The following is a 27,408-nucleotide window of genomic DNA, read 5'->3' as shown; positions in this document are numbered from 1 at the left end:
AAAAAGTGTCTTCCATTGGAACACAATGATCAAAGGTTATTCTAGGATAGATCGTCCAAAACATGGGATTTCAATGTATTTAGACATGTTAAAACGGAATGTTAAGCCTGATAATTTCACTTTTCCTTTCCTGTTAAAGGGTTTTAACAGAAATGTTGGGTTTTCATGTGGGAAAGAGTTGCATGGTCATGTGGTGAAATTTGGGTTTGCTTCTAATGTTTTTGTGCAGAATGCTTTGATCCATATGTACTCTTTGTGTGGACAAATGGAAATGGCACGTGCGGTTTTTGATATTAGTTGTAAAATGGATGTGATTACTTGGAATGTGATTTTAACTGGATATAACAGAGTGAAGCAATACGATGAAACTAGTAAGCTTTTTCGCGAGATGGAGAAGAATGGACTGATACCAACTTCGGTTACTTTGGTTTCTTTGCTATCAGCTTGTTCTAAATTACGAGATTTGGAGATAGGGAAGCGGGTTCATAAGCATATCAAGAAATGTGAGATAGAGCCTAATTTGATTCTGGAAAATGCTTTGATGGATTTGTATGCAGCTTGTGGAGAAATGGATGTAGCAGTTGGGATTTTCGATGGGATGAAAACGAGGGATGTGATTTCATGGACTACTATAGTTTCAGGATTTGTAAATAAGGGAGAGATTGAATTGGCTAGAAATTATTTTGATCAGATGCCGGAAAGAGATAATGTTTCATGGACTGCAATGATTGATGGGTACATCAGAGTGAACTGTTTTAAAGAGGCTTTGGTATTGTTCCGCCAGATGCAAGCTTCGAATATAAGACCGGATGAGTTCACCGTGGTGAGTATTCTTACAGCTTGTGCTCATTTGGGGGCATTACAAATAGGAGAATGGATAAAGGCTTATATTGACAGAAACAAAGTCAAGAATGATGTCTTTGTTGGAAATGCTTTGATTGACATGTACTTCAAATGTGGAAGTGTTGCAAAAGCTCAAAGAGTATTTTCTGAAATGCCTCGGAGGGACAAATTTACATGGACAGCCATGATTGTTGGTCTTGCTATTAATGGGCACGGTGAAGAAGCTCTAGGTATGTTCTCTGAAATGCTAAGAGCTTCAATAAAACCAGATGAGATAACTTACATTGGCGTTCTTTGTGCCTGTACTCATGCTGGCATGGTAGATGAAGGAAGAAAGTGTTTTGCTAGCATGACGACAGAACATGGGGTTGAACCCAATGTAGCACACTATGGGTGTATTGTTGATCTTCTAGGCCGAGCTGGACATCTGCAAGAAGCTTGTGATGTTATAAAGAATATGCCAATGAAACCAAATTCAATTGTTTGGGGAGCTCTTCTTGGTGGTTGTAGAGTTCATAAAGACGTAGAAATTGCTGAAATGGCAGCCAAACAGATACTTGAGTTAGACCCTGAAAATGGGGCTGTTTATGTTCTGCTGTGTAATATATATGCATCTTGCAAAAGATGGGATAGTCTGCATGAACTTAGAGAATCAATGATGGATAGAGGAATCAAGAAGACCCCAGGCTGCAGTTTGATAGAGATGAATGGAGTAGTTCATGAATTTGTTGCCGGCGACCGGTCACATCCTCAATCTAAAGAAATATACTTGAAGTTAGATAATATGACAAGTGACTTAAAACTTGCAGGGTATTCTCCTGATACTTCTGAGGTGTTCCTTGATATAGCGGAGGAGGATAAAGAAAGCACATTGTACTGGCACAGTGAGAAGTTGGCTTTGGCTTTTGGGATAATTAGCTCTGGACCAGGGGTTACAATAAGGATTGTGAAGAACCTTAGAATGTGTGTAGATTGTCACCGTGTGGCAAAACTAGTGTCAACGCTGTATGATAGAGAAGTGATAGTTAGAGATCTAACGCGATTCCATCATTTCAGGCTTGGCTTATGTTCATGTAAAGATTATTGGTGAGAATTCAATAGTAAATAACTAATAATTCTTTTCCTGAGGTGTATTTGATGCCAATGAATAATACAGATTAGGGCTTCCCTTCCCCAGGTGCAGGCTAGTCCAGTCAATTTCAGAGACTTTGTTCTACGATTATCTTGTACTTTTGCTATATATTGCAAATAGATTATTAGGGACTCGCAGTATTTTGCATCAGGTCTGTAGTTATTTTGAAAATCTTTTCCGTCAGTGTTCTTGACAAGTGTGCTGCGAGTGCCTGTATAGTAGTATAACCAGAAGTAATTTTCATAAGCTTCCAGGATAATTGTCATCTTTCTTTTGTTATTTGTTATCTTTTCGAGACGGCACGTATGAGTTCCTGCTGTGCTTGGGACATTCACATGTTTCAGAAGGCCTAGTATTAAACACTCCCTTCAAATATTGTAACTCCAAGTACTTGCCTGGTATGATTGAACCTTGAGGAGAGTTGCAAGCTCTAAAGCACTTACTCTTTATACTCTTTCACTGTTCCATTTAAGGAGGCCCTAAGCTATTACCATGTGGTAAACTGAAGCTTCAGGCTTGATAATGAACATCTAACTCAATGAGGAAACAATCAAATGCAAAGCTATTAAAAGTATTTCCCAAATGCAGGATTGTGTTTTCATCACATTCACATCTCTTCTGTCTCATTCAGAAGGGTACTTGAAGAGTTTAGTAAGAATTGGAATATTTCTAATCTTGTACTCAAGATACATTACAAACGCTAAAATAAATTGTACTTCAAATATTCTATCAATTTCAAAATTGCTTTGATATATAACATGGACTGCAGGCTGCAAGCTACTTCAAAATTACTAGTTCTGAGTTAAAAAAAAAAGACATTAAATTTATTTTTCCACTTCAAAGCAGTAAAGAAGTTATTGGTGGTAAACTGATTAACATTCAACTTGATCCTGGATCAAGTACGGGAAGCCTGCAATGTAGACTGATTGATTTATCAGTTTGACGTGTACCAGGAATGAAGAACTCAAATATCACAGTCACACAAGCACCTTGGGGAGCAATCCCATAAAAAGCATAGTCAGGCTTCGCCAGGTGACACTGGAGGCTCCTAGAAAAGTGCCTTACACTTACTTGAACACTCTGTGCATCTCCTCTTGAGATTGCCATCTCTGACCGAGTCTGAGCACCAAGATTTCTATCCTCAGAGGTTGCTTCAGCCTGTTCTCCAATAACCAACAATTTACAAAATTCAGCACCAAGTGTGATCAAAGTTGTTGAGATTTGCACATGTAGATCTCCATACTTGCTTATACAGACATTTAGCAAATCACCAACATGCTTCATCCGGTCCACAAAGTTCTGCAGTTGATTTAAATCTGGAACTTGAACCAGAGTCTGAGGTAGATCTTGCGCCATATCAAGTGCAGTATGAAGCTCAAGCACTTGGGCCCTAGACAAAGGATTTGATATTGGTACATCCTGAATGACAGCAGACTTATAACCCTTGGTTTCAAAGGTAAGAAAAGGCATTGGCTGAGTACAATTGGGAGGCAACTTCTTTACCAATTTAATTTGGAGGCGGTTGGCAGAAGGACCATTACCAAATTCAGTACATATGCTTACACTACTCTGAACAGCACGAAGCAGAAGGGATACATCTATTGTGAAGGCAATGCGGTCCTCATTCTGACTAGAGATTCGACAGTCATCAAAGAGAGCTTCCTTGCGAAACTGGGCAATGCACTAAACGCCATCGCCATTCAAAAGGTTGTGTAGGAATATAGCATGGTCTCTGGTAAGAAATAAGTAGCATATCTTCCCCATTTTGTCTAAGGCCGGTAGAAACCGCCTTTCTAAGAGACTCACACCATGTTCAGTGAGAAATGCCTTAAACTTCATCTCAACCTTCCTATTTTCTTCCTCCTCTAGAAGTAATCCAAGGTACTGCCATGGATTTGAGAGCAAAAGGGAAAAAGTCAGTCAGTTACTGCTTAGTACAACGTATTCTAGCTGATCCAAGTACCTTTCAAATTCTTCAAATAGAGTGATAAACGGTTGCTTTCATAAGGGTTATCATATCAGCTAAAATCTCATAATTATAATTACCTAAAAGCTTACAGATTGCAGAAAAAATTCAACCATAATTCAAAGGAAATACAAATTATTGCGAAACAATGACTTTAAAAAATCAATGTACATCTTTTATATTAGGGAAGTTTATCCCAAACCCATTTTATATAGCAAATTAAAACTACCAGCTTTCCATAGCACATAACATAGTCAAAATTTCCAGAAATGTGCAACAAATAGCTTAAACTCAAGAAAATGAAGAAATAAGTAATAGTATGTAAATTACTTGGAATACAATTCCATGAGTAACACTGAATCTGAAATCAATTCTTCAAACACTTTTAGCCCTTTAACCTCATGTTCGATTGCTCTGAAAATGGAAGAAAAATTGAAAAAGAAATTCCTCAAATTCGACTTTTATTATCTTTCCCGCTTGATGCAAAACTCAGAAGATTATGGATGCAAAAGAACAAGAAATATTTTCATTCACTTTCTCAGGAAAAAAACAGAGGGATTTGGGGACGGCTTACAATTGAGAAAATGAAGATCAAGCCAAAGTTGTTTAGTGCTTGAAATTCAGAGGGGAAATGGTAGAGGCCTTTATAAAAACGCCTCTTCTATTTTTTATTTTTAAAATCCTGCGTGGGCAAAAATTGCCCTTGTTTCAATAGAAAAGGAATAATTCCCTATTCGGTTCCGGAATATAGTAAAAGGTGCATTACATATTAATTTTAAAAATTTTTAATGTATTATTTTTTATAAATATATTAATAATATAATTTTCATTTTTAATATAATTAGATTTGAACATTAATTAATAAAAAAAATGACAAGCGGTCATATTATCAATTTTAGTGATCCTACATGGCGTGCCATGTGTCACTGACATGTCAAATGCCAACAATTACACGGAGGGGAATTAAAGAAAAATATTTACGAAAGTTTATTAAATTAAATTTTAATTTCGTTTGTAAAATTAAAAAATTTCATGTTAGTGTATAAAATAATAATCCTTTAAAATATACAATTTCCAAATTAAGAAGAAAGCATCATGACAATAAGAAAGTGGCCAAAATTAGCAAAGGTTACGGATAGCTTATAGACTCTGTACATGTTACAAGAAACGCTCAAAGCCAAAACAACGGTGGCAAATTACATGAAAGTATAAGCTTCTAGCGCACAACATTACAGATCTTGGGTCTAAAAAGTATTTACAAATGATCCTCTACAAGATGAAGCTTGCTTAATATCTGGTCTAATGCTTGAACTGTATCCTTGTAACGATCTTGTGATTTCTGGCCTTCATCAATAACCTGCATTATGCATTTGTACAGATGATCATACCTATGAACTGGGTTATTAATATCAATACCACCAGAGCTGTGATTCAGAACATAACTCCGCTTAATATCTTTTCTCCATCGTGGTAGAATGTATTGAGGTGGAATCTCATCCATGCCATTTTGGTGGAGGACGCTCAGTGCATGCCGGCACAAATATCCTCTGAAATTAAACAAACCACAACCGCAAAGCACCTCCATTTCAGTTGCATTATACAAAACCTCAAAATCACTAGTCTCCCTTCTGTTTCCATCTGCTTCTATTTGTTCCCTGACGATGTATGTTAGTACTTGTCCCTCGGCATTTATTTGTGTTGTGCTAAAACATGAGTACATTCCCTCCACCTCCTGTTCAAACTTCCTTAATATATCATTTGTGTAAAATTTTGCAGGCTGCAACTCAAAACATCCTGATTTCAGCATAAAACCTGAATTTCTTGAATCTATATCTGCTAAAGCTTCCAGTTGATAATTTGCCTGTAGGGCTTGATCATACTTAACCAAAAATTCTTTCAAAGAAGTATGTCTATCGAGATAGCCATCAAAAAATGACTCCACAACCTCATTTGGCTGGGTTGGAAACTTTCCTGCAAGAAATATCTCCTTCAAATAAACAGGAACCCATCGTCTGCGATCTTCATATAATATTTGAAGCCATTCATGATCCCTAATTCCATGATGCTGGATCATATCTTCCCAAGTCGCTTCAAATTCCTCAGGCCTTAGAGTGTAATAAACTGCACTGTTTAATGCCATTCTAATTGATTCATATTCATACAGTCCACCAAGTTTCTCTGAAACTTTTTGCATTATACGTGACAAACATAGACAATGAGAAGCCCTTGGAAACACATCAGCAACAGCAGTTTGCAGGGTTCTACATTGATCAGTGATGACAACGGGTGGAGGGCGTCCTAACATGCATGTGAGCCAAGCCCTAAACAACCATGTATATGATTCGATAGTCTCACCTGCAAGTAAGCCACAACCCAATAGCACAGACTGTCCATGATGATTCACTCCAACAAATGAAACCAGCGATACTTCATATTTGTCTGTTAAGCATGTAGTGTCAATTGCAACTACATCACCAAAGTAACCATATGCAACTCTAGACCTTGCATTGGTCCAGAATAAATTCCTCAAACATCCCTTCTCGTTGAGATCCACCACATAAAAGAAGTTTGGATCAGTCAATTGGAAGTGGCTAAAATAATTATGAACAGCTTGTGCATCTCCTTCTTTAAGCCTCAATTGATTGGATTGGTTATGAGAAGTCTGGATTTCTCCATCACTGACCTCTGCACTTCCATTTCCCTCAACATCGATAATCACTGCTCTAAAAAGCTGAATTTTTTGAACTTCTTCAGCACCATGTAACTGCAGTGCTCTTTTGGTTCCAAGACCTATTTGTTTATGGGACTTATAGAATTTCCCACTTGCAGGGCTGATCAAATGGTTATGGTCAAGCTCAACTTCTATGATTCTCCACCTTTTGTTTTCCATCAACCTGAACTTTATCATCGCAGGGCATCCAGTCCTTGTTTCTGGTCTTGGGCGGTTTGCTTCACTCTTCTTCTTGAATCCTGCACTACTGCAGCTAAGTTTGCCTCTGTATCTTTCTTTGCTCTTTCTGTACCAAGTATTGCTTACTCTAACACCAAATCCCTGTTCCTTGGCATAACAATTGTAAAAGTAATATACATCCTCATAAGAGTCAAATTCCATTCCAACAGCAGGAGGCAGCGGATTCTCTCCTTGAATTACACCACTTTGACGAATACATTCAGTCATTCCACAATCTCCTTCAATCTCAAACTCATCAGCATCATCATCAGCAACCGGATCAGTATTTAGAGAAACTTCATCCATCTGTAACAAGAGTAGAATCAAATATCCACTAATAAAAAAAAGCTAAAAAATGATAAAGTAATATAAAGCAAGCTACATTCATAACATTTTCTCACGACTTAACAGAATCACAGATACCAACTAAGAAGATAATATAGTATGGAGTTTGATGTGCAGCTAAGCTATAACATTAGGGCTGCACCATTTAACATATAACAACAGAAAAAATTCCCATCATCTAAGTCCCAAGCAGCGGATTAACTCGCTCGGACCTCCTTTTTTGCAAATTAATAACAAGGATTATCTTGAACAACCAAGAGTCCTAGGGATAAAAGCAGCATAATGGGATTAAACCCAGTACTAATTTTCCTTTCTTTTTTTTTCTTTTCTTTTCAAATACCTGGCCATCTACTCTAAAATCAAGTCATGCTTATGAGGTTCCACGTAAGAATAAACTCACAGAAACTGATGTATAGAGCAAGAACCATTAGCAAAGGAATTCTTATAGCTTAACTCACTGTGAGAACCATTTGCAAAGAACAACTCAAATTCGATTAGAACAATATGTAAAATGTATCTTAATCAACATCCAAATCCAGGTTAACCCTAAAACAAAGAGGGATAAAGAGAAAAAAAAAAAAAAAGAATGAATTGACCTTATTCAAACCATAAGTGACAGTCTGATTTAGCTTTAAAATTCTGAAAAATAGGAGGACTTACCAGAAAATTGATTCAAGAAATGATCTTTCACAGGCTTGAGAACAGAGTCAAAAGCGAAATCCTTGTTCCCAACGAGATCGGCGGAGAACAAAAGGATTTTGTGGGAAGAGACTTCACTAAGGGGAAAATTTTTTTCGAGGACACTAATACTTCCTTAATTGTATTAGGTGCCAAGTCTTTTAAAATTCTTTCATATGGGTCCTTTTAATTATCAGAAAATGATGAAAAAGGTCGGTTAACTAGACAATTAGGTTTTATAATAATTGAGTAAAACACACTAAAAAATTTTAATTATTATATTCTTAAATTTAATCTATGAGGATTATATAATAATAATAATTGTTGGGCTATTTTTTTTTATATATTTAAAACTTCCATTCCATACTAAAAAGATTATTATAGGAAAATGTTTAGCAAAGGTTTATTTGATTTTTTGGTCCAAATGTTTTAGCTACCAAGATTGTGAATGAATCAAACAAGTTTAAAGTTAAAATTTTGAGAAGTGTTCATTTAAACATATGTTTTTGAATGAAAAGAAAAAATATATATATTCATTTGTGGATAAAATTTATGGTACAATTTATTTGGAGTCATAGCAAATGGACTTTTTTTTTTTCATGTTTGGAATGCATATGGAACTATAAATTAATAAGTTAAATTAGAGCCAACTTTATTCACAAGAGTAACAGGGTTGGAAATCCTTTAGAATATGGTTAATAATGCAAATTTATGAGAAATTATATACATGCTAAGCCCAAAATGCTCTGCATAAAGGAGCAATTGAACCAAGCCTCAATGACAAAGGATGGGTTGATTAAGATAGAAGACACCAATTTTGATTTACAACAAATCCTGTACCTTCACCATGTATGTTAATCTTGCTTTTCTTCTACCTCGTGAACTCTATTCAATGACTCTTCAAAAGCTTGCAATGCAACTTTGTAATGGTCCAAAGAAATCGCCCCCTCCTCCACAACTTGCAAGGCACGTCTATATAAATGATTAAACCATTGCATGCGATCAATGACATCAACGTTATTTGAACCTTGATGCGGAACAGATAAGCGCTTATAATCCTTTTCCATCGTGAGAGAATGTACTTGGAAGGGACATCCTCCACACCATTGAAATTAAGCACACACAATGCATGTCGGCATAGATATCCGTAAAAGTTAAAGCAACTGCAAATGCATCTAACTTCACTGGCTGTTCTGTTATAAAGTACTTCATAATCCCTAATTTCCCTCCTACTTCCTTCAGTCAACACTCGCTCCTTGACCAAGAATATAATGATAGGCCCATCAACATGTAACTGTGTTGTACTAAAACAAGAATACATCTCCTCTACCTCAAATTGGAACCTCTTGAAATTTTCTTTCGTGTAAAATTTGGAGAGTCGCAACTCAAACGAGCATCTTGTTCTCAATGCAGGGCTGGATTTTCTTGACTCAATATCAGCAAGAGTTTCTTCCTTGTGCTTCTTTTGTAATGCTAATTCATACTTATCAAGAAATTCCTTCAAAGGAGTTTGTTTGTGCACGTATTTATCAAAAAAGGGACTCACGTTCTCAACAGGCCTTGAAGAAGACAGTCCAGCAAAAAATGTGTCCTTTAGATAAATGGGAGCCCACAGAGCTCGATCTTTGTATAAAGATCGAAGCCACTCATGGTCAGTGATACTAAAACGCTGGACCATAAATGCCCATGCTGCTTCAAATTCAATCACTTTAAGAGTGTTAAAAACTGCCTTAACAAATGCCCTTCTGATTGCATCATAATTACACAATCCTCCCAATTTTTCCGGAACTTTTTTCATTATGTGTAACAAACTGAAGCGATGGCTGGATTTGGGAAACACTTCTGCAATTGCATTCTGCAAAGCCTTGCACCTGTCTGTGATAATTGTTTGAGGACACTGTCCTGACACACATGTAAGCCACGCTTTGAAGAACCAAGTATAAGACTCCACTGTCTCGCCAGCAACAGGCCACAACCCAGTAACACAGTTTGGCCATGATGATTTATTCCAACAAGTGTGACAAGGGGAGTCTCATATCTCTTTGACAAGCACGTGTTGTCAATATAAATGACATCCCCAAAGTAGCCACAAGATGCCCTACATTGCGAATCAACCCAGAAAACATTCCCCAAATGTCCTTCATCATTCAAATCCATCAAGTAAAAGAAGTTTGGATTGGTCAACTGCATACGGCAAAGGTAGTTATAAATGGCTTGTGAATCACCCCTTTTAAGATTAAGCTGATTTGGATATTCATAAAAGTTCCTAACTTCCCTTGCATTGCTGTTTGGATTCCCATTACCCCCAGCATCTATCACTAACGCTCGATACAACTTGATTGTTCTCACTTCAGCATCAGAACTGGGTTGCAACTTCCTTTTCGATCCAGAGCCCATCTTCTTAATAGTTTTATAAATCCTGGCACCTAATAAGTGATTATGTTCATGTGTAACCTCAAGCACCCGCCATCTTTTCGACTCCACAACTCTCATCCTTATCATAGCAGGACAACCAGTTCTAGTTTCCTTTCGAAGACGGTTAACATCTTTGATTCTTTTAAAACCCTGGCTACTACAACAAAGTACAGCACCATACTTCTCTCTCCTATTCCGCTTAAACCATGAATTCTTAACCCGAACACGAAAACCAGCCTCCTTAGCATAGCAATTATAATAATTATATGCATCATCATAAGACTCAAATTCCATTCCAACAGCTGGAGCAACAAATTCTTTCTTTCCTTCAGGTAAACCATTTTGACCATCAAACAATTCCGTTGTTTCACTATCTCTTTCGTTTAGACTCTCTCCGCCACACTTCCCCTCGGGCAATTGGTCATTACTAGGAGGAGCCTCTTCTCCTTCCATCTATTATACCTTTTTTAAGAAAAAAAAAAAAAGCTCAAATTTTAAACATGGTATTTAAGTAGCCTCCGGAACAGTGGGCAAAACAAAATAAATAGAAAATGGAGAAAATAAAACGAACCCACATCAAAATTTAGCTCATTAAGTAAATTATGGATGATATTATCGTTTAACAAAAGCTACAGGTCAAAATTGAGCATGTTAATCCAATTAAAATAAAGGAAAAGAAAGAGGGCTAGGAGGGAAGAAAGGGAGAGACTTAAGGCTGACCTGGGTGTGGCATGAACGTCGTCGTTCTGGTCGTGTGTCGCTGATCTGAGCCTCAAATTGGAGAAGAAGGGAGTAACAGAGGAAATGGTGGATTGGAAAACGGAAGTAAAAATAGTGGCCGGCCGAGTTTGGTTAAAAAGAAGAGCAATTTGGGTAACCCAAACAAAGGTAAATTACTTGGGCTCAGCCTGAATCTAATAGATTTTCTTACGCTTTTGGCCCACTTGACAGCATTTTATTTTAAAGGCTGAAAGCCCGTACTTTATTCTATAATTCCATTCAGCTTATGTACAAGATAATAAAATTACTTTATTGCTTCTACTCTAAATTAAATTTATTTATTATTTTTTGCAAATGAGGTCACGGATAAACAAATATCATCTCTTAAAAATAATTGCAATAATCAAATTAAACTTTGAAATCTACATTTATTTATTATATTAAAAGAGCTTTTGATGTATGTTATTTATTACATACAAAAGATATTTAGTGCCATAAATTATTGTTTTAATAAAAATATATAAATATCTTACTAAAAAAAAATCTATAATTTATTAAAAATATCTTGCTATCTCTAAAAGTCAACTATAATTTGTCACTACGCTCCATTGATGTTTTTACCGTAAATTTCAGTATGACTTACTTGGTAAAATAATTTTTAAAAAATTCCAAATTGTAACCAAAACCAGATAAATGAGTGTGTATGGAGAAGGATTATGCGGAGAGACATATCTAGTTTGCATAATGAAGAACTTGGCTGTGTACAAACATGAACAGCAAGAGATTCAGAGATGCAACAAAGAATTATGTACGTTACTATCATTTGGTTGTTTACTATACATGCTTGTCTGCTACAAGTCGTACTTTATTCAGAGATTCTTTAAAGGCTTGCCATGCAACCATGTAATGATCTTGGGATATCATACCTTCTTCCACAACTTGCATCGAACGTCTGTACAAATGATCAAACCACTGAACTGGGTTGCTGACATCAACATTATTAGATCCAAGATCTGGTATGTATAGGCGCTTAAAATCTTTCCTCCATCGCGATAAGATATAGTGAAAAGGGATTTCATCCAAACCATTGTAGTTGAGAATGCACAAACCATGTCGACAGAGGTATCCATTGAAGTTAAAGCAACCGCAGATGCAACGAATTTCCATGCCAGCTTTATCGTACATAACTTCAAAGGTCCTGATATCCCTTTGATCTCCTTCACCCTCGTGTTCTTTAATCAGGTATGTTGCAACAGGTCCACTGGCATGAACTTGTGTTACGCCAAAACAAGAAGGCATCAACACAACCTCATCTTGGAACCTCCTGAATATTTCGTTTGTATACAACTTTGAAAGCTGTAATTCATAATAGCATCTTGTTTTCAACATAGGACTTGAATCTCTTGATTCAAGATCATCGAGTGCTTCTTTTTTATGCTTCTTTTGCAAAATTAATTCATACATTTCAAAAAATTCTTTCAAAGTGGTTTGCTTATGCACATAACCATCAAAATATGAACTCATGGACTCACCATTCTGGAAGGTGCACATTCCAGCAAAAAATGTGTCTTTAAGGTAAACCGGAGCCCATCGCTCTCTTTCCTCATACAGAGTACGAAGCCATGCTTGGTCTGCAATTCCAAACCGCCGAATCATATCATCCCAACCCATTTCAAATTCATCCACCTTTAGAGAGTTGTAGACTGTCCTATTTAAAATCATTTGAAAGACACCAGATTCCTGCAACTCTCCCAAATTCTCAAGAATGCTTCGCATGACATGTGACAAATGCAGTCGATGGTGAGCCCGAGGAAATACCTCAGAAATTGCACCTTGCATAGCCCTGCACTGGTCTGTGATTATGGTTTGCGGAGGGCGACCTGACATACAAGTAAGCCATGCCCTAAATAGCCAAACATATGTTTCAAATGTATCATCAACAAGCAAACCACAGCCCAAAAGGATAGACTGTCCATGATGATTTACTCCAACAAATGCCACAAGAGAAATCTCATATTTGTTTGACAAGCAAGTTGTATCAACTGCGACCACATCACCAAAGTAACCATACGCAGCCCTAGACCTAGATTCTATCCAAAAAACATTTCTTAGATACCCTTCATCATTGACATCCATCAAGTACACAAAATTTGGATTAGTAAGCTGAATGCGGCTAAAATAATTACATATAATCTGGTAATCTCCTTTTTTAAGCTTCAAGCGCTTAGAACGATCAACATTCTGACTACTTTCTGCTTCAAGCGAGTTTGAGCTTCCATAACCCACTGGATCAACCACAGGTGTACGGTATAACTTGATTGTTTGTACTTCTACATCCACAGTTGGCTCCACCTTCCTTTTAGCCACAGTATCCATCTTCTTGTGTGACTTACAATTTTGAGCTCTTTCATGGTCAAATAGATGATTGTGTTCCAGTTTGACTTCATCCACCCTCCATCTATTAGATTCTACTAATCTCAACCTTATCATTGCAAGACAGCCAGTTCTTGTTTCCTTCCTACGACTGTTTGCTTCTTTGATTGTTTTGAAGCCCTCACAGTTACAACAGAGCACAGCTCCACGTTTTTCTTTGCTGTTACGCTTTGTCCATGAAGATTTCACCCTGATTGCAAATCCTAGCTCCTTGGCATAGCAGTTATAATAATTATAAGCATCATCATATGATTCAAACTCCATCCCCACAACTGGTGGTGGATAATCCTTTCCTTGAGATATGCCATTTTCAACAGCAACTGCAGTTGTATCATCCCTATTGCTTTCATGATTGTCTTCAATCTCAAGCATTTGGTCGCAATCATTCTGAAGGCCATTGCTTTCAATGTCAAGGCCATTTCCTTCTATCTCAAGGCCATTGCTCTCAATATCAACGTCATTCCCTTCAATTTCAAGGCCATTCCCTTCCATTTCAAGCTCATGGCCATCATCCTCAAATAGCTGCTCACTGTTTTGAGAACCCTCTTCAATCTGAAACAGAAAAGCCCATTCATTATTATCAATGGATGACTTCCACTTAAAGAACACAAACAGGATACCTGAACCAGTAACTTGTAAACAAAGTTAATACATGATCTCTCCCATTTCAATCCTTTCCGACATATCTCCTTTTGGGATTTTCACTTTAAGAGCTGTTGCAACTAAAAGTTTAAGAAAGGAAAAAAACACATACAAAATCAACTTGATGCAAGCTATAAACCCTGGCTACTATTTTCTCCTCAATAGAATGTACAAAATTATCATCTTTCTCCTAGTTACTGCTGTCGTGCTTTTAGCCAAAAACATGTTCCAAGAGTAGTGAGTAGCATTTATCAAGAGTACATCTTAAAAACATCAAAATATGATATTAATTCCCCTAATCTGATCCCTAATCGTTCGTGAAGAAAAAGGGTCAATAAGGTCAAAGTGCATCAGAAATGATTGCAAAACGAATATTTTTATTAATACTTTCTCTCATCAGGCAAGACACTGCACATCCCTACCTACCATGAAGGATCCAACTCTTTACACCTAACAGTTGTAATAATTCTTCAAACCCTCCCTCCATTCGACTTCTTTTAACAATATTATAGTCAAACATTAAGAAAAGTTAATTATGCCCTGCATCCCAAATTCACTATCTTGAAAAGCTTTTCAGCCTGGTTTTTTAATAAATCCACTGAAATTTCGAAAATTATATCCAATATTTGAATTCAATGCTATAATTTGAGCATTTCTTACTCTTATAATGTGAGTAATTTCCATATAAATTGAAGGGAACTAAATTTAGTTACCAAAAGAAATGTTATCAACATTAATTCTTCAATAAAAATCATAATTACAGCTTAATTTACTAATAAAAAATAAAGCAAAATAGTAATTGAGTTTCCGTGCGAAATTTCAGGAGCTAAAACCCTAGAAACACGGGGGGAGGGGGAATTATAATCTCACAGGGGGGTAATATGGGAATCGGAAACCACGAAGGAGCAATTCGTGGGGAGAGAGAGGGGTAACTTACAGTGATATCGAGGTTGGGAGACGGAGACAAAGCTTGGTGGTCGCTGGAAGAAAACGTGCCATCGCCGGTCATCGTTGGAGCGAGGGTGAGGGACCGTTGCGTCAAAGTATGAGAGGTTAGTTTTACCCTAAAGGCACTCTCTCTCACTCGACCTTTTGGGGTTTGTTTTCGGGGTTTAGTCCTTTGTTTTTCTTGTATTTGCTTTCTGAGAGGATAAAATTAAAAGGAAACAGTGTTTTTTGTAAATATTAAAAAAATCAGGGGCTTTTTGTGATTTTTTAGTGAACTGAGGATCCTGGATCCCGTGGTTCTGTCTTGTCATATTAGATTCTGAGATGAATTACTATAATTCCACGCGCTGATTTCAACGTTATAACATTCTCCTAATTTTCAAGATTTTTTTGTAAAAGGAAAAATTTTATTTCCTAAAGATAAAAGGAAAAATGTGTTTTTTTTTTTTATAAATTTCATAGCCAATAATAGCTTTGACTTACTCATAGATAAATAAAGATTCTTGCAATTTTAAAATATTATTAATGTTCTAAAATTGATCTCTCTTTGATCATAATAATTAAAATTTTATTTTTACTAAAATTTAGAATTTACCAATCTTTATTTTAACTATTGATTCATGATATTCAAATTTTACAATGCAAAAATCAAATTTGAACCAAAACCGCTTTTGACATTATTAATTAGTAAATTTAAAATTTTTTATTATTTTGTCAAATAATTTTAAATAATTTTACTATATTTTTTTTACTTATCTTAATTAATATATTTTTTAAATAAAAATGTTTAAATTAAACCCATATGAAAGCCCCGTGTAAATCTGCTTTATAATTTTAATCTTGTATTATAAATTTTTCTAACAGAATACCTTTGATATAATTTGAGAGCGTTGTCAGTACGAAAAAAATTATAGCGCGTGGGAGTGTAGCAAACTAGCGATATTTTTTATTTTTTTTGGTAACGAAACTTATTCTTTTTCACCAAAAAGCTACCGATCAATGCAATTTACAGCTTTTTGTCGCCTATAGACTTAAATTATGGATTAATTTTATCTGCTAATTACATTCTGATTCACATTGAAGAAGTGAATGCATGAATTTTTTTTTTTTTTTGGTTGTCAAAGGTTAGAAGACAAGAGAAGAGCATGGGTCATGCATCAAATCTGGAAAAGCTTAGATGGTTTGAGAGAAGGTGCTGGCCATATGTCACTGGAGGACTGGTAGCTTGCTTCATTACATTAACCAGGTTCATTTACTTTCAACAGCACTTTTATCAATTTAACAGGCCTGAGAAAGTTGTTGATGCTTTGACAGTATTCTTCTAATTCCTGAGTCAATTGATTTAAGATATGTTACCACCTTTTTTTATTTAAACGCTAAAATTTAAATTTCAAATATGTTACCACCTTTTAAAAGTGATTACATATCATGATCCAATTAGATTAAAACTCAGATTGGGATGTTGATTTCTGTATGTGGACATTCTTGTTGAGCTTTAACCTGTAAAAATCCACTTGGAACACATTTAAACTTCACCGTTTTGTATAAAACATCCTCATGTTTATGCCAGAGAATGTAAAGAACAAATTGATGTCTTTCCTTTTTTTTTTTTTTTCCTGAGGTGCTTAAATATTACTAGTACTTACTCTGAAGAAGCTTAACAGAATTATTTGTGATCAGGAGGAGCAGCAATTAAACTAAGCATAGGATTTTTACTGCTTTAAAAACTTAAATACAAATAGTAATGAAATCCCATTCTTCAAAACAACAAGCAGCAATCAGATCCAGCAGCTATTGATAGAGTAGAAGGTAGCCACAATTTCAGAATTTACCCAAGAGTTGTTATAAAACAGGTTTAAGCCAATAATACTACTTACAAGAACGCAACGCACTGCCTTTTCATTCTTACAAAACTTGGGCAGGCGTTTCTGGAGCTGTCAATGATGTCTCATCAGCTACCTATTTTGCTCTCTTCTTCGGCTTCTTACCATTTTGAGTGCTGTCTGTTTTCTTGGATGTCTTTGCAGTCTTTGCTTGTTTGTTACTTGTATTAGTTTTAACCTTTCCAGCTTTCTTTTTTGAATCTTCGTCATCCTCTTCGCTGCTACCATCACTATTATCATCATCACTCTCTTCGGTTTTTCTTTTCATGGGAGGCTTTTTACCACGACCTCTAGGGTTTCCTCCTTTTTTTGGTTTGGTACTTTTAGTCATTTCCTCTTCCTCACTTGTTGGTTCATCCCCGTCATCGATATCCTCATCCTCACCTCCTTTTCTCTTAGAAGCCTGCTTCCTAGGTTTACCTGCTGCTTTTGTAGCTTGTGTTCCACTCAACTTCTGCAACTCCGGTACATATGCTGATGTCTACACCAGAAACATGAAAAAGTTAAACGAGCACTTGATAGACCAACGGGAATTCTATTTTAGAATGACCTACCCTGCCACCAACACTGATAAAATCAATTTTCTTCCCTGTCATTACATGGAAGTTCATAAATGTTACTTTCCCAGAAAAGTAAAAAAGAGCTAATATACATAAATGGAAAATATTCATAAATTGATATCAAACAAAAAACTGCCACTTTGTTTAATGGGTAATAAACTACGAAGAGTCATATCTTCCAACATAATCAACACAAAATCAAGAAACAGAAAGTAACGAGCACTTATACATGTATGTTGTGCAAGCATAAAAGCAGACACATGCATTTAGAGGAAATTATCAATTTATCACTGTGAAAGGAGATGGGAGACGATGCTAGAATAAGCATGTAAGTTTAGGAGCCAAACCGTCAACAAAAGCCTTGCCAGGCTTCTTTTCACGAGAATGAAATATCCAATTACTAGGGAAATGACTACTATCTGCCCCAACTTCAACTGCTTTTTCAATAACCTGTAAAATCAATTTTTTCAACATGATGATCAGTTGTATGAGAGATATCTTACCCTTAATTTTTCCAGATTTTTTGCCCCACCGAAAATGAAACAACCAATCATGAGGAAAATGGCTGCAGTCAGCATCAACTTCAACTGCATATCGAATGACCTACAGATATTTTCCTCTATGTTTTCCATGAAAAATGCACATTTATGACTTGACATTTTTACCAACTACAACATGGGTCAAAACTTCCCTACCTCCTTGATGCACTTGTGTAAAGTTGCACAGTTTTCTTTGGACAAGCTGGAAGAAACCTGCAGAGGGTGAATCCTTGCCTGCCACATAGTAAATTATATGATAAACTTGCAACTGCTATCTAAATACTTTTAGAGCCCAAATATTTGCCCATTCAACAAATATGTTTTATGTCCACATCTCAATATTAATAAAATCAAACTTTACTCTAGAGAAGATTGTCTTTGGAAGGGTAGCAGCCACCTCATCATACAGCCACACTCAACTCATCCTGTCAAAACTCCTCTACAAAAACCCTTCACATGAACAAAGTTGCTGACTGTGAACGGAAAAAACATCTTCCCCAATCTTTAACCCCAAAAATTAAAACTCCAGTACAGTTGGCCCAATTAATTGTAGGTTATCTGGTTGGTTGCCCAAATACATGAGCAATCGTTCTCTTCAATATACTTGGTAGACATTTTGATAAAAGTTGCGGGGACTAGGGAGAAGAAAAAGACTGCAATGTGTAGCATAAACTTTCAGACGAAATGTTTCATAGTATCAAACAATCCCATACATATGACATGGTATCAGACAATCTTTATATAACCAAAGAATCTAAATTCAATATTTTCTATTCCTCTCAAGGTTTTCAAACTAAGTAAGAGATTGAGCAAGCTGTCTTGAACATGCAACTTGAAGATCATTACTTTTATTCCCCAAAACTACGTCTAGGACAAAGCCATGAAAAAGTATACATGTTAGCCCTGGCCCAAGTGGAAGCTCAAGTTTTTCAATGCAACAATAATCATAGAATTTTCATTTGGATTATAATGTCAAAACTATGCATACAGAAATGTGAAATACCAAGATTTCATAAGAGCCTATATCATGGGTTTAACCTAAACAACATCTTAAATATGTAGCAATTAATCATATATAAAGGGTGCACTAACTTGGTATAGCACTTCATCTGCAATCCAGTTGCCAATTCCTGAGATATAACTCTGCAAAAGTTAACAAAACAATTAGAAGTTTTTACTTTTAGTCAAAAGAAATAATAGAGAATCAGAAACAGCAGTGGCACATTGAACTAGATATTCCATCTAGGCTTTGCAGCTTCACTACTTATTCTGGACACTAAAGGTATCTAATGATCATTAAGCTTACAAAAAAGATGTCTATGACTTAAGAATGCTTATGTCAAGAAACTTATTGTATTTCACATAGTCTACAGCATAAGTTCCTCTTGCAGAGCATTGTACTTAGTAGTCTTTCCCATGTGACTACAAAGCATCTCAACTTTTAAGCACCATGCTCCATTATTCTGTGCTAATCATTAAGTTTATTGGATTCAGATTGAAGGCCAGTAAGAACATAGAAATCACTATGTAACTTTTATTTCTCTATCATTCCTTCTATTACCAAACAAAAAAAAACATATTACACCACAACTTTTAAAGATTTAACAGACAAGTACTACTTGATTTTCTTCAGTTTCACACCTCAGCTTTTTCCCTCGTAGAAAATCTTCCAGATACCAATATGAGGTTAAGAAACAAGAAAATAAACAACAAAAGAACTCAAATCTAATAAGAGGCTATATAAACATAAAAGAAATTATCAAATACATTAACAATGGAGTTTTTAGACTCCACAAGCGGGGTTAAGTGGGTGACACATACCCCTTAAAGTATATTTAAAAAATAAAAAATGAATTAAAAATAGAAATATGACATGTGTCAATCTCTTAACACCGCTTGTGGAATTAAAAAGTTACACTAACAATATATCAAATACTAACTCATAAACGTAATATCATTATGACAACAAAAATAGTAAGAACCATGATCACAAGAGTTTTAACCTGATCAAGCAATAGAGCTTTAATGGCAATCTTCTTCTTGCTTAAGAATTCTGTAAACTCATCAACTGTCATAGGCTCGAACAGTGCATCAGGACCAAGCTCAGATATTGGGGGCACAGAAGTAGGCTGCACCAACCAAATCATTTCAAGAAATAAATCAAAGAAATGAAGTACAGGAACTTAAAACAAACTAAGAAATAAGCACCCAAAGAAAAGAAAAGAAAAGAAAACTAAGAAATTGTAATACATCTTCGAGCAAGCGGACTCTAGCAAATCGCCTCTTATCTGTGAAAGACAGCTCCAAACCATCATCTAGCTGCAAAAGAGCATTCCAACGAAGATAAATCGTCACAAATAAAGCCTCAAGAATTTCATTCAAGGTACAGATAAACTTCATTGCTACTTCTAGGTGCATAATTGGACAGACATATCTAATCGAACTAAAATCAGTTAAAATAAAACAAATTTTTTTTGCTAAGAGCAGACAATGGTCTTCAAGTGCCCAATACAAAAGGACACATGATAAAATCCACCTATAACCAATAAATAACCATTTTCACTGGGAAACAAACTGAACCAAATGACCACAATAATCTGCTCCAGAATTTGTCTTTCCCTTCATAGTTGCCTCCTCTCAAACTCATTAGGTCTTGAAAAGCTAATTGAAGTTCAAAAATAAGAATATCCAATGGATGTAGAATGCCCCTTGCGAACATCAAAAAGAAAATTGAAATTACGAGACCACTAAAAGAATTAGAAACCAAAACATTTGTCACTTAAGAAATATTATAGAACAGCTCCACTTTTAAAGAAACGCATGATACAAATAAACAAGATTCAACATTTATCTTGTATGTGAGATTAAGTGCCTTGGACAATGCAAAGAAGATTTGATATTGAAAACTAAATACTAAATATGAATTAAAATTCCACAGATTGCAAAGGTTGGATAAAAATATTCCAGGATAACTTAAAGAAAAGATAATCCACTCAACACATTGGATCATCAATGCAAAGAGTAATGGTTCTTACTTCAACAAAGAACTTCGAATATTTGGAAGGCCATTCATCATTGTCCTTTACAGCAGACCTGCAAGCAACAATCTACGTTACTCATTACTATTAGCAACTGTAATTTGTTCAAAATATGAAGATTACTACCATAATACTCCTATACCAAATATCATATCTAACAATTTGTGCTAAAACTCCTTTCAACTAATCAAATTAAACATCTCTTTGATGGAATACCGTCAATAGCTCATGAAATATTCTTAATTCATTTACACTCCATTTAGCTCTTTTTATTGGTACTTCCAATTAGTTATAAATAAGTAAAACAAAAAATGAAAGAAAAAAAAAAAAGAAGCTAAAATATGGCACATATTCAAAAATAATCATTTCATGTAAAAGGTAAAATCATGCATTTTGTTATTTGCAACAAAAACTCTCAATTTTTAACAATTTAAACTATTATTCACTTTTATACTATTCAAACCCACTTCTTACTTGTTGCTTCCAAGACAAAAAATAATAATAAAATTAAAAATATTTAATATTAGTGAAAATCACTATCAAACAGAAGCAGAAAAGAACATCACCTCTTATACTTTGTAACAGCAACGCCCTTTATATAAATGGCACCAGCCATCCCTGAAATCCATTCAACCAAAATTGATTTTTTTTAAGGCACATTTTTTAAGAAAATGACCAGAAAATAGTATAATAGTAGATATGCATTTCTAGGGTTTTGAAGTGAAGCGTACCGAATTGGAAAGAAGGAAAAGGACGGGAATCGAGGTGGAGCCAAAGGTTCTTCCCCTTCCGGTGAGCGGAGACTATGGTCTTGCCTAAGAGAGAGGACTCGAAGTCCGAGGCGGAGACTCCTTCGATGACTTTAGAGTCATTGGCTATAATCGCTTTCGTGATCTTCTTCCCCAAGCAGTTGTCTTCTATCGCTCTTCTTGCTGCCTCTACCTCTGGAAGCTCCGGCATTGCTTTGCTAGGGTTTTCTGCCTGTTGCACTCCTTTTTTCTTGGTGTTTGAGAGTTGAGACTCTGAGAGACCTTAAGGAGCAAAGGGGAGAGTCCAACTCGAATACTTTGATTTCCTCCTTCATGGATTAAAATTTGAAAGACTTTTTGAATTTTGAAAAAAAAAAATTAAAAAAGCAAGAGTCATGTTTGATTTTCTGAGTAAGCTCACATTTTTTTTTTATAAAATGCATATTTATTATTATGTTTATGTAAACGATTCAATTTTACCTGCAATTATAAGTGTAATTTAAAAATTTTTGAAATAATTAAAGAATATTCACTAGAAAATTTTGTTAAAAATTATTTTATCATTTAAAAATAATTTTAAAAATGATATAACTGAAAAAAAACAATAAAATTAAATTTTAAGTTTTTTATAATCTATTTATTTTCTTTTTTATTATGATGTTTTTATTTTATTTTTTCTTGCGTCTTGATACTTTCTACTAAATATAATGTCACATCATACTTTTTTTAATTGATTTGAGTTTTTTCTTTTGTATCATTTTAAAATTTTCTTAATTATAAATCAGTTTCTAATTAAATATTCTACATAATATTTTCCTTGTACCCATTTTTTCCTTTATTTTTTTAATAAATAAATAATATAGTTTTGATAAAAATATTTTTTTGAAAATTTAATTTATTATTGGAAAATTATTAATTTTTTTAAAAAATAATTTAACTCTTAAACATTAAAATTATTATGAATTATATATGTTTAAGTAATAAATTTTGAATTATTAAATCTAAATAGCATTCTTTTAAAATTATTTTTTTTCTTTTTTCTTCTTCTATCTTTTCTTTTTTATACTTTCTTCGTTTTTGTTTCTTTTTTCCCTCTTGTCGAAGGAGAAGAAACGAAAAGCGGAGAAAGAAAATTTACATAAAATTATATTTTTATAAAAATGTTTCACTTGAGAAAAAAAAAATCAATGTACCTTTTTTAATATTTTTGAAAAAAAAAATTTAAAAATGAGCTCTCAATCATATAAATTACAAAAAAAATAATAAATTAAAAAAATAGAGAATAAATATTTTTGATAAAAAGATCCGTCTTTAAAAAAAAATTAATTTTCAAACAATATATTATTTTATTAAAAATACTTTTTTGGAAATATAAACTTAACTATTAACTATTGAAATTATTATAAATTTTAAGTTAAAATTTTTTAATTATATATAACAAAAAAGTATAAATTTAAATTATATTTACTTTAAAAAATGATAATTTTAATCAATAAAAAATATGTTATCTTACTCTTACTCTTACACATAAAAAATAGAAATCATCGTATCTTTTTCTAAATCCTTACATAACACTCATATAATAATCATATATTATTTTAATATATAAATTCTGTGTACATGCTTTTGTTACGTAGGATAATGAATAAAATAAAATAATAAGGTAATATAATAATCATTTATCTCATATTTTGTGTATATTACAAAAAGCATTAATTATTTTTTATTCGATTCAATTTTTGATTATTTTTAATTTATGTTATTGAATTTAAATTTTTATCATATTTTTAAAAGCTACATCTATAAATTATATAAAACATTAATTAGATGACAAATGTTATGCAATGATTGATTATTTCAAAAAAATTTTCTTATTTTTATTTTTATTTCTTTTTCTTCCTTCCCTTCTCTACCATTGCTTGTCAAATTTCAGGAAGGGACCACTCTTCAATTGAAAAGGAATTGGACTGGAGCTTCCTACCTCTCAAGAGAGACCAAATCTTACCCTCGTGCTAGATTGTGCACGGTGAAAGCCCTCGCCCCATCGTTTGCCGCTCCAGTTGTCATGGGAGACGATGAGGGACAAAACCGACCCTTTCCAACCAGCAATCGGTGGAAAAAAAAAAATTACTCGAATTCAAATTTTAGATACATCTATGATTTTTTTAGATTTTGAAGTATATATATAACCCATTCATTAGCCTTCCTTTTTTTGTTTGAGTCGTGATTTCATCTAATTTGCATGAGTTTAATTAAGTATCAACCTTATCCATGTCAAACTATAAAATCAAGACTTTCCAAATGTATAGCTAGAATTGCTCGTGTGTAAAACATGTTGTACCTCTTCCAAATTTTGGCAAAAGACTCCAATCATTAACAAATATATGTTACATGCATATCACATGATTCCATGAAAATAAAAATTTGATTTGTAATTCTCAATCTTAATTCTCCACATTGAAACCTTCAATTACATATCAACCAAGAGTCCAATATACATAGGATTTTCCTAGGTGATTGATATCGTGTTTTCTTCCATTAATGCAATCAAATCCTTTTCCCCTACCACGCACCAAAAGTACATTAATTATTCACATTTTTCTAGACGTGCGCATTCCATGCTTTAAACTAATATTGTAGCAACGGCTGTGGTTTCAACAAATCAACTTTTCCTATACATGTGTTTTGAGAAGCTTATAATGAACTCGTCAAGTCCTTTTCTCATTATTTCTCTTTACCCATTAATTTTGCATCGTGGTTCAAATGTTTGAGGCGTGCAAATCATGCTTCGTGAGTAAACAAAGGGTCCATCTCCAAAGGGGACCATTGGGTAGGATTTAAATCTTCGTATGATTCAAGGTTGAATCTTATTGAGACAGACGTAGTGGGATTTTATGGGACGGGAGAGATTTTTTTATTATTATTATATGTGAATAAAAAAATAAATAAATGAAAATTTCTCATCATAATATCTTTGCATCAAGTTAATTATCTCCTTTGTCATTGAAAGTTCTCCATTCCAATTAAGTATTACTTTGATTTTTCATTCAATTATTTTTTATAAATACATACATTATATATATATTTAATACACACATATTTTTATTTTTTGATGTTTATTTTTGTAACGCAGAGACACGATCATGTTAATTTTATTTTTATCATGTTTGGATACTTTTAATTGCCGTGTCAACTTATTATTATTATTATTGGTATATTTTTAACATGTCAACTAAGTTTGTTTAATTACATCTAATTTAACATTAATATATACTTTAACTATTCATTTATTTAGAAATTCATGAATCTATAATATTTATAAATTCAATTAATTATGAATAAATATGCTTCGTGTCATTTAAAATTTTGAGTATAGATTAATTAATTATGAATCAAATTTGAAATTAATGAATCCAACTAATCATGAGCTGAATCATACAATCTATTAATTATGTATAAATGTACTTAATGTTTAATGTAATTTAAATTTAACATATTTATTAAATAGTATAAATACACATAAATAAAATCATGCTAATGATAGTTTACCTAACTCAACAACACAAGTTATTCTCTATTTCGACTTGGTATTTCTTGATTTTCAGTTTTTTTTTTTTTTTTTACTTTGATTGAGTCAAATTTTATTATCATATGTATTTAAAAAAATTATTTAATATATCGATGATAGAGTTTTTTAACTTTAAAAATGAGATTAAAATGATGATACATTTTTCATTTATTTTTTTAAATTGATTTTTTAAATATATAAAGAATATAAATTATTATCTTAATATTATTTGTGGAGTTAAAAAACTCATTGTCAATGTATTTTATAATTTTAAATATAAGAAATTATAAAATGAAATATTAAAAGATTCTTTTTACCTTTTAGTCTCTAAACTTTGATTTCATCCTAAAAAATATAAATTACATTAAATTAAAAAATTTATATTAATTTTCTTGTATTTTTAATACTTAACCGAAACAAAATTTAAAAAATTGTATTATCATATAAATTTATTAGAAATTATGTGATAACAAAACTATTTTTCACTTTTGTTTATCTTTATAAAAATGCCTATACCAAAGTATTTTACTTGTATAAATAGAAATTAGTGTATATAAAGAAAAAAACCTGACTATAAGTACCTAGATTTACTTTAAAATAATTATAAGTTAGTTTTTTGTAAATTAAAATTTTAAATACAACTAAAATTAGATTTATTAAATAATCGTATAATTTAATGATAGAGTGTTGAACTATTGATTTTAATCATCGTAGTTTAATTTTTGATGGCTTCAATTATATATATATATATAAAAAACCATGTCTATCTAATTAAAATAGTTTTTAAAAATTTGATCTATTTATTATGGGTTATGATTTTGTAACACTAAATGAAGGTTTCATAATAATTTTTATGAAACTAGGATTGTGAAATTAAAACTTAAAAAAAAAAAAGTTGAAATAAAATCCCAAGTATAAAAGAAAAACTCAAAGTCTAATAATAAATAATGTAAAATTTTACTATTCAAAAAATAAAGATTGAGAGTATCTTCAACAAAAAAAATAATTGAGAGCATGGTCCCACAACACCACATAAGTTGATTTCAATTACTATACAACCGGCCACAACAATAACGTGCGACAAACTTTATATAAAAATTTTTAAGTAAAATTTATAAAATTATTTTTAAAATAATTTAATAAAAATAATTTAAAATATTATTTATAATTTAAATTTGATTATTATTTATTTAATGATAAAATTTTTATTAAAAAATTTATAAAAAATAAATATTAAAATTTAATAATCTTTCTCTAAATTAAAAATATATATAGAAATTTTGTGTAAAAAATTTTCTCTAAATCTTTCTCTCAATTGAAAGGATTTTACACTTGCGAACGAAAACGGTTCTCCAATAAAAGCGTATTAAGTGCTGTTTGAGTTTGACTAAAATGAGCTCAGCCAACAAATCAGACAAGCGCTGTACTTGCCAAAAAAAAATTAATAAAACGCATTAGCTAAAATGAACTGCAATTTTTTACTATTATTAAGGTTTGCAGTTAAGATCTGTTTTGAATTTTTATTTTTTCGTAAGTGATAAAGATTTTTAGTTTAATTTAATGTTTTATTTCATCTAATCTTTTATTTAATTTAATAACTATGTAATTTATATTAAAGTTTATTATATGATCACGATTATAAATTTTTATTAAAAATTTTAAAAAAACTTACATCCTGAGGTCTAAAAACTTATATTTTGTTATCTTTATATTTTTTATTCATTTTTAAATAAACAATGTTAAAGAAAATTTGATATTTATGACATCATTAAAGAGAAAGATTGAAAATTCAAAAAAAAAAAAGAAGGAGAAAAAGATAAATAATTTTAACTTTAAAATTGATTAATTTTAATATATGTGAATTAATATATATATATATATATATATGAATTTGAGTGAGATAGAACTGGATTTGAATTTTAAATTTTTTATTCAAAATTTAATTTAAAATTTAAATATATTTAAAAATTATATCAAAATTTGTTTAATAAATTTTAAT

The 27,408-nt window shown here is 32.9% G+C and overlaps 3 protein-coding genes and 3 pseudogenes across 8 annotated transcripts in view; 1 reads left to right on the top strand and 5 right to left on the bottom strand.

Moving 5' to 3' along the window:
• Positions 1-2,219, top strand: part of LOC111274424 (Pentatricopeptide repeat (PPR) superfamily protein) — a 2,799-nt gene extending 580 nt beyond the window's left edge. Inside the window, exon 1 of the mRNA XM_022859065.2 lies at positions 1-2,219. This exon is cut by the window's left edge and continues 580 nt beyond it. Coding sequence (XP_022714800.2) covers positions 1-1,933 — 1,933 coding nt within the window. The 3' untranslated portion in view covers positions 1,934-2,219.
• Positions 2,220-2,622: 403 nt separating this feature from the next.
• LOC111275440 (uncharacterized) lies at positions 2,623-4,657 on the bottom strand (annotated as a pseudogene). Its single transcript, XR_016333929.1, has 3 exons — positions 4,516-4,657; positions 4,272-4,355; positions 2,623-3,859 (listed from the first exon to the last, which is right to left on the bottom strand). The product of XR_016333929.1 is annotated as an uncharacterized LOC111275440 (transcript).
• Positions 4,658-5,060: 403 nt separating this feature from the next.
• LOC149511103 (protein FAR1-RELATED SEQUENCE 6 pseudogene) lies at positions 5,061-8,063 on the bottom strand (annotated as a pseudogene). The gene is made up of 2 exons (XR_016334036.1): positions 7,897-8,063; positions 5,061-7,197 (listed from the first exon to the last, which is right to left on the bottom strand). The product of XR_016334036.1 is annotated as a protein FAR1-RELATED SEQUENCE 6 pseudogene (transcript).
• A 541-nt stretch (positions 8,064-8,604) lies between these two features.
• LOC111275439 (protein FAR1-RELATED SEQUENCE 6 pseudogene) lies at positions 8,605-11,704 on the bottom strand (annotated as a pseudogene). The gene is made up of 2 exons (XR_016334035.1): positions 11,050-11,704; positions 8,605-10,791 (listed from the first exon to the last, which is right to left on the bottom strand). The product of XR_016334035.1 is annotated as a protein FAR1-RELATED SEQUENCE 6 pseudogene (transcript).
• Positions 11,705-11,841: 137 nt separating this feature from the next.
• Positions 11,842-15,268, bottom strand: LOC111274423 (protein FAR1-RELATED SEQUENCE 8-like). The gene is made up of 2 exons (XM_022859064.2): positions 15,062-15,268; positions 11,842-14,034 (listed from the first exon to the last, which is right to left on the bottom strand). Exons 1-2 carry the CDS (start codon positions 15,131-15,133, stop codon positions 11,884-11,886), a joined length of 2,223 nt encoding a protein of 740 aa, XP_022714799.2. The 5' UTR covers positions 15,134-15,268; the 3' UTR covers positions 11,842-11,883.
• A 1,496-nt stretch (positions 15,269-16,764) lies between these two features.
• On the bottom strand, positions 16,765-22,161 carry MMH-1 (MUTM homolog-1). Of its 3 annotated transcripts, none has more exons than XM_089755322.1 (10): positions 21,824-22,161; positions 21,659-21,710; positions 21,090-21,147; positions 20,305-20,373; positions 20,058-20,183; positions 19,147-19,197; positions 18,211-18,288; positions 17,863-18,118; positions 17,510-17,544; positions 16,765-17,436 (listed from the first exon to the last, which is right to left on the bottom strand). In XM_089755322.1, exons 1-10 carry the CDS (start codon positions 22,050-22,052, stop codon positions 17,032-17,034), a joined length of 1,359 nt encoding a protein of 452 aa, XP_089611448.1. In that variant the 5' UTR covers positions 22,053-22,161; the 3' UTR covers positions 16,765-17,031. The 3 variants fall into 3 exon arrangements, with proteins under 3 accessions (XP_089611448.1, XP_089611449.1, XP_022714798.2); XM_089755323.1 differs by having other exon boundaries at positions 18,019-18,118; XM_022859063.2 differs by having other exon boundaries at positions 17,863-17,965.
• Between the last annotated feature and the right edge of the window lie 5,247 nt (positions 22,162-27,408).

Source organism: Durio zibethinus, chromosome 26, assembly GCF_047325235.1.
Source record: "Durio zibethinus cultivar Kanyao isolate XHJ-2024 chromosome 26, ASM4732523v1, whole genome shotgun sequence".
NCBI lineage: Eukaryota > Viridiplantae > Streptophyta > Magnoliopsida > Malvales > Malvaceae > Durio > Durio zibethinus.
This window is presented reverse-complemented; position numbering and strand designations above follow the sequence as displayed.

What these genes read in the sequence shown, in the direction of transcription:
- LOC111274423 (XM_022859064.2), bottom strand. Translation starts at nt 15,133, where the DNA reads ATGACCGGCGATGGCACGTTTTCTTCCAGCGACCACCAAGCTTTGTCT. An exon ending in CTCCCAACCTCGATATCACT is followed by an intron (nt 14,035 to 15,061) that starts GTAAGTTACCCC and finishes TTTCTGTTTCAG; the next exon opens with ATTGAAGAGGGTTCTCAAAA.
- MMH-1 (XM_089755322.1), bottom strand. Translation starts at nt 22,052, where the DNA reads ATGCCGGAGCTTCCAGAGGTAGAGGCAGCAAGAAGAGCGATAGAAGAC. An exon ending in GCTGTTACAAAGTATAAGAG is followed by an intron (nt 21,148 to 21,658) that starts GTGATGTTCTTT and finishes TGTTGCTTGCAG; the next exon opens with GTCTGCTGTAAAGGACAATG. An exon ending in TACACAAGTGCATCAAGGAG is followed by an intron (nt 18,119 to 18,210) that starts GTAGGGAAGTTT and finishes AAATATCTGTAG; the next exon opens with GTCATTCGATATGCAGTTGA.